Here is a 5682-nt window from a genome sequence, read left to right on the forward strand (position 1 = left end):
AGGACACCGTGGCACCGTGAGGGGAGCAAATGCCACCATAAATTATTAACAATGATAAACAAACAAACACCAATAATGTTTCATTATATGATTTACTTAAGAATGTTAACCGTTTTCTTCTTTCAATTCAAAGCACAATATTTCTTGTTTGCGTCCTTTGCATCTGTTTCCTGTTTTCTTTCCTTTCATGTAAAGCACTTTGAGCTACTGTACATGTTTTGTATGAAAGGTGCTATGCAAATAAAGTATATTATATTATAATATCATAATTATTAATTATATCATCACTCGTGAATTGTGTGTGTGTGTGTGTGTGTGTGTGTGTGTGTGTGTGTGTGTGTGTGTGTGTGTGTGTGTGTGTGTGTGTGTGTGTGTGTGTGTGTGTGTGTGTGTGTGTGTGTGTGTGTGTGTGTGTGTGTGTGCGTGCGTGCGTGCGTGCGTGCGTGCGTGCGTGCGTGCGTGCGTGCGTGCGCGCGCGTGCGCGTGTGTGTGTGTGTGTGTGTGTGTGCGTGTGTGTGTGTGTGCGCGCATGCATGATGACTTATGTGAAGCAAGTGTTTGCAATTCACTGATCCATTGTCTTCAGGGTTCAAGTTTGCTGACAGTTTATACACTTGTGGTGTAATACCACCATTATGTCAGAGACTCACGCATCGCCCTTCTCTTTCCACAGGAATTGGCTGGATCGAAACAAAAAGGTGGTCCACCCAGGTCCCTGGCTGTGACGACCTGAGATGCAGCTCGGCCCGTGATCCAGGTGTGCGGGGCCTGTCATCACACGTTGGGTCTCCAGGCCCGCCCTCCCGCTCTGACCTTCATGCCAGCGGCGGCATCGGGAGCATGAGCGTGGGGCGGATCAACCGCTACAGCAGCGTGTCATCCGAGGAGGAGCGCCTACGCCTCACCACCATGCATGGCATGAACGGCTTTGGCAATGGCAAGATTCACACGCGTCGCAAGTGCCGCAACCGCTTTGTCAAGAAGAACGGGCAGTGCAACGTGCAGTTCTCCAACATGGATGACAAGTCTTCGCGCTACATGGCTGACATCTTCACCACGTGCGTGGACATCCGTTGGCGGTGGATGCTAATTGTCTTCACCCTGGTGTTTGTTGTCTCGTGGTTGGTGTTTGGCTTGGCATTCTGGGTCATCGCCTTGTTGCACGGGGACCTGGATAACCCTGCCGGCGATGACAACTTCACTCCCTGCGTCCTACAAGTTAACGGCTTTGTGGCCGCCTTTCTGTTCTCCATTGAAACGCAGTCTACCATTGGCTACGGTTACCGCTGTGTGACTGAGGAGTGTCCAGTGGCCGTCTTCATGGTGGTCTTCCAGTCGATAGTGGGCTGCATCATCGACTGCTTCATGATAGGCGCCATCATGGCTAAGATGGCGAGGCCTAAGAAGCGAGCACAAACACTGCTGTTCAGCCACAATGCTGTTATCGCCATGCGGGATGGGAAGCTATGTCTGATGTGGAGGGTGGGAAACCTTCGTAAGAGTCACATTGTTGAGGCCCATGTCAGGGCACAGCTCATGAAACCTCGGATCACTGACGAGGGGGAGTATATTCCACTAGACCAGTTAGACGTCAATGTGGGCTTTGACAAAGGGCTGGACAGGATTTTCTTGGTTTCGCCGATCACTATTCTCCACGAGATTGACGAGGAAAGCCCCCTTTTTGGGATCAGCAAACAGGACCTGGAGGCAGCTGACTTTGAGATTGTGGTCATCCTGGAGGGAATGGTCGAGGCGACAGCTATGACGACACAGGCCCGCAGCTCCTACCTGGCCTCCGAGGTCCTTTGGGGTCACCGGTTTGAGCCGGTCTTGTTTGAGGAGAAGAACGTGTATAAGGTGGATTACTCTCACTTTCACAAAACATATGAGGTGCCGTCCACCCCTCGCTGCAGTGCCAAGGACATGGTGGAGAACAAGTTTCTGGTTCCCAGCTCCAACTCCAATTTCTGCTACGAGAACGAGCTGGCCTTCATAACCCGGGATGAGGATGAGGAAGAGGACGCAGGCGGTGGTGGCAGAGCGCTGGCAAACCTCAGTCCAGACCGGAACAGTCGACATGAGTTTGAACGACTACAGGCCAACAGGGGACTGGATCAAAGGTCATACCGTAGAGAGTCAGAAATATGACCTTTGTCCTTTAGACCAGAGGGGGCAACTTTTACTAACCTTCTCTATCAAGGGTAAAAATGCATAACAATGCAAAGTGCCATAGGAAAAGCTGACTACTGTGATATGTAAAGGAAATAGGACATCAATGAAAGGGAAGAGGGACATAACTACAAGGAACGGGGGAAAGCAAGAGTACACAGCTCAGAAAACTGTGGTTAAGAATGTCCACAAGCAAGGAAAGGCTAGGGAAAGACCTTCATCCTTCATGGAAACTTGAATCTTTTTTTTTTTTTTCATATGGTCATTTTGAGTTGAGAGTGTTCAATGATAGTGGATCAAAAAGCCATTATGGCAAAATCTTATAATCACATCTTAGATGTAAATACATTGCTTAGGTAAGTTATGTTTTGTGTGGAGAATCGTTTTTCGAAAAAGAAAAAACATCTTTAAAAAGATTATTTGCTATTTCAAGTTGCTCTTGGGCACAAAATAGTGTTATAAAAACGAGCTTCTCTTAAGCTATTTTTATGGAATTTGCTGGAGCTGAGTTCAATGACACATTGAAAATACATGCACTGCAGCATTCAAATGCAATGAAAATGAAACATCTGACCATGAGCCACTGAAAACAACATAAAACCAGATTGTCATTTTAATATTGGTGTGATCTCCAAATCTACCATTGTGATGAGAAAAAGCAACATCACTTGCACTATGAAGAGAAGTTAGGAGGATGTTGAAATTAACTGAAAATGTACATGAGAAACATTATTTAATTATTTTTAGGCATTAAATACCTCCCCCCTTAAAACAAACATTCTTATAAGCCAACATCATAATTTGGGCCTACATATATCACTTCATGTACAAAATGTTGTCAGGCAAAAGCAGCAATGAATAGTGGTGCATAGATAAAAAATAGAACATTTTATATTTCATAGAATTGCATATTAATGTTTTTTTGCCAGATCTAGGTTACAATACCTAGGATTTAAATGAAAAATGTTAATAAGAATATGAATAGAAGACATTTGTATCTCCTGAAACGTGCACCTTTCCTGTTGTTACGTTTAAGGTTACCCAGAATAGCTAAGTGTGACAGCTATAGCTTGACAATATTTTAGAATTCCTGAGCTAATTCCCCTTCTTCTCAGACTAAAATGGTGACTGTAACAACATGGCATAATCTTTTTTATTGTTCTCTATAAAAACAAATCTATGCATATTGCTAATGAAATCAGGGGACAGAAATTCTATGGAGTTCTGTGTGAAATGAAATGATGTAATGAATTGCCTCAGTCATTACGTAATACAAAGTGGGGTAGCAATGGCCTGAAATTAAAATGTTGCCTAAACTTAATGCCGAAGAGTAGTTATTATATTTATCAGATCTATTTTGGTAATAAATTATACCAAGTTGATAGTCATGATTTCAGTTATTCTAAAACTGTTGAAAAGCATGCTTTAAAAAGAAACATAGTTTTTCCCCTTCATGAGATATTTCTTTGGCATGACAGGAGTCTGTGGTTGAATTTTAACTGCATGATTTAGTGGCTGTCTGGTAACCCTCCATACATCCATCAGTGAAATGTAGCCACCAATAATGCCAAATGAACGTCAAGTGCATCATTGGGTAACTGTGACACCACGTACACCAACACTTTGGAAGTTAAAAACATCGCCATGGTTCCCCTTATGTCTTCAATTCATTTTGCATTAACAGTGGCTAAATTTAATTGCTGTTCATGTAGTTAGCTATCCTTTGTTCTAATCTAATGGGTTAGTATGAGCTATTCTCTCCCCCCCCCGTCCCGTCCCGTCAATAAAATCCATCTGATTCTTATAAGGAAACAAAGATCCAGATCCTATCACGTATGAATGTGTATAAGAGACATTAAGTTTGGCTACAAATCTGTTACCAGTAACGTTTTACAGTCTCAGCACTGCATAATATGTGTTAAAAAAACAGCCCTGAAAGTGATAGCTATCTCCTTTTTTACTCACTAGGTCCTCTGAATCCCACGGGCAGGCAATTACAATTAACAAACAGTGGAAACACAGCATATCTAAGTTGTACTCCACAGCATCTAAAAAGCAATACGTTTTCATAACAAGATATAAGAGAGAGAAAGACTAGCCAAAGGTCTGGACTGAAGCAATAAACACTAAAATGCACCTTCCAGTAAAACATCAATCAATAAATAACCACAAGCTCCTTGATGATTTTCTTTGGAGCACTAAATGTGCAAATTGATCATAAACAAGACATGACTCAGTCATGTATACCAGCTTGCTTTCTGTTTTCTCTGATTTGTCTCGCAGGATCTGGCAACATTGCTAGTGGCTTAGACCTGTTGCTTATTTCTCTCGCAGAATCTGGCAACACTGCCATAGAGGCAAGAGGCTTGTCTAGTACCACAGCTTGGGAGGACGAGACCGCCCGCTCAGAGTATGGGAAAGTATCCCCATTGGCTTAAAGGGCAGCCAATGATGAAAAGGTGTCGAGAAAGTGTTGAGAAAGTGTTGAGAAAGTGTTGACTAAACTCAGTCTCTTCTTAGACCAGCATGCTTTGCAAGCTGGTAATAATAACTGAACGCTGTTTGCAATGACATCACCAGTATAGACTCCACATTCTTCAGTGAAAGTATTTTACTGTATTTTGTGTATACATGAGATTTCATTGTGCACAGTTGTTCAACAATCAGATTTGAGGCAACGTGTTTAGAGAGTTGACCAATTGATCCAATGGTGATTTTCGAAATTGGACTGATTGTAAAGTATGAATGGAGAGAACCAGAGAGATCAGAGAGAGAACCATACTGTAGGCTATGGCCTTCAGCTAGTCTACTTACAAATATAGTCACTTTTAAATAGGCCATTAACCTTAAGCAAATTGCTAAGCAGAAACTATGAAAAAACAAATCAAGACAAAGCTTTTAGAAGGATAATTTTGCGATAGTAATAGATTAAGTCATTTGTTACCAGTATATAGTTTAAGAAAGGAAACTATGATGCATGACAAACTTATTAATAAAAAGAAGAAAACCTTTTGGCATGGACACTAGTAGCATTTAAAATTCTCCCCTTGCTCTAAATGCCTATATATATATATATATATATATTTATATATATATATATATATATATATATATATATATATATATATATATATATATATATATATATATATATACATATATACACACACACACACACACACACACACACACACACACACACACACACACACACACACACACACACACACACACACACACACACACACACACACAAGAGTATATATCAGGTTTATTTGTCTTACCTCATTTAAAATGTAGGTCTCATGTCCCTGGGAGACAGTGTTTGTTCACTTCTTTCGTTATAATACCCAACCAATCTGCGAAAAGGAGGAATGCATAGGATATCCATAAAGAGGAGCATACAAACATGAACAGGAGAACCATAAAATGGTCATTCAGCTGGCTACAATGACTGATAATATTCCCAATGTTCCTTTGATTTCAAGGGTACACTTGAGTGTATACGTCTTG

General features: G+C 41.6%; 1 protein-coding gene across 1 annotated transcript; it reads left to right on the forward strand.

The window, feature by feature from the left end:
• Window positions 1–840: 840 nt before the first annotated feature.
• Window positions 841–2148, forward strand: kcnj12a (potassium inwardly rectifying channel subfamily J member 12a; the record flags this gene model as incomplete). Its single annotated transcript, XM_084079107.1, has 1 exon — window positions 841–2148. One exon carries the CDS (start codon window positions 841–843, stop codon window positions 2146–2148), a length of 1308 nt encoding a protein of 435 aa, XP_083935233.1.
• Window positions 2149–5682: the final 3534 nt, after the last annotated feature.

Source organism: Gymnoscopelus microlampas (genome assembly GCF_963454915.1).
Source record: "Gymnoscopelus microlampas genome assembly, chromosome: 14".
Classification (NCBI taxonomy): Eukaryota; Metazoa; Chordata; class Actinopteri; order Myctophiformes; family Myctophidae; genus Gymnoscopelus; species Gymnoscopelus microlampas.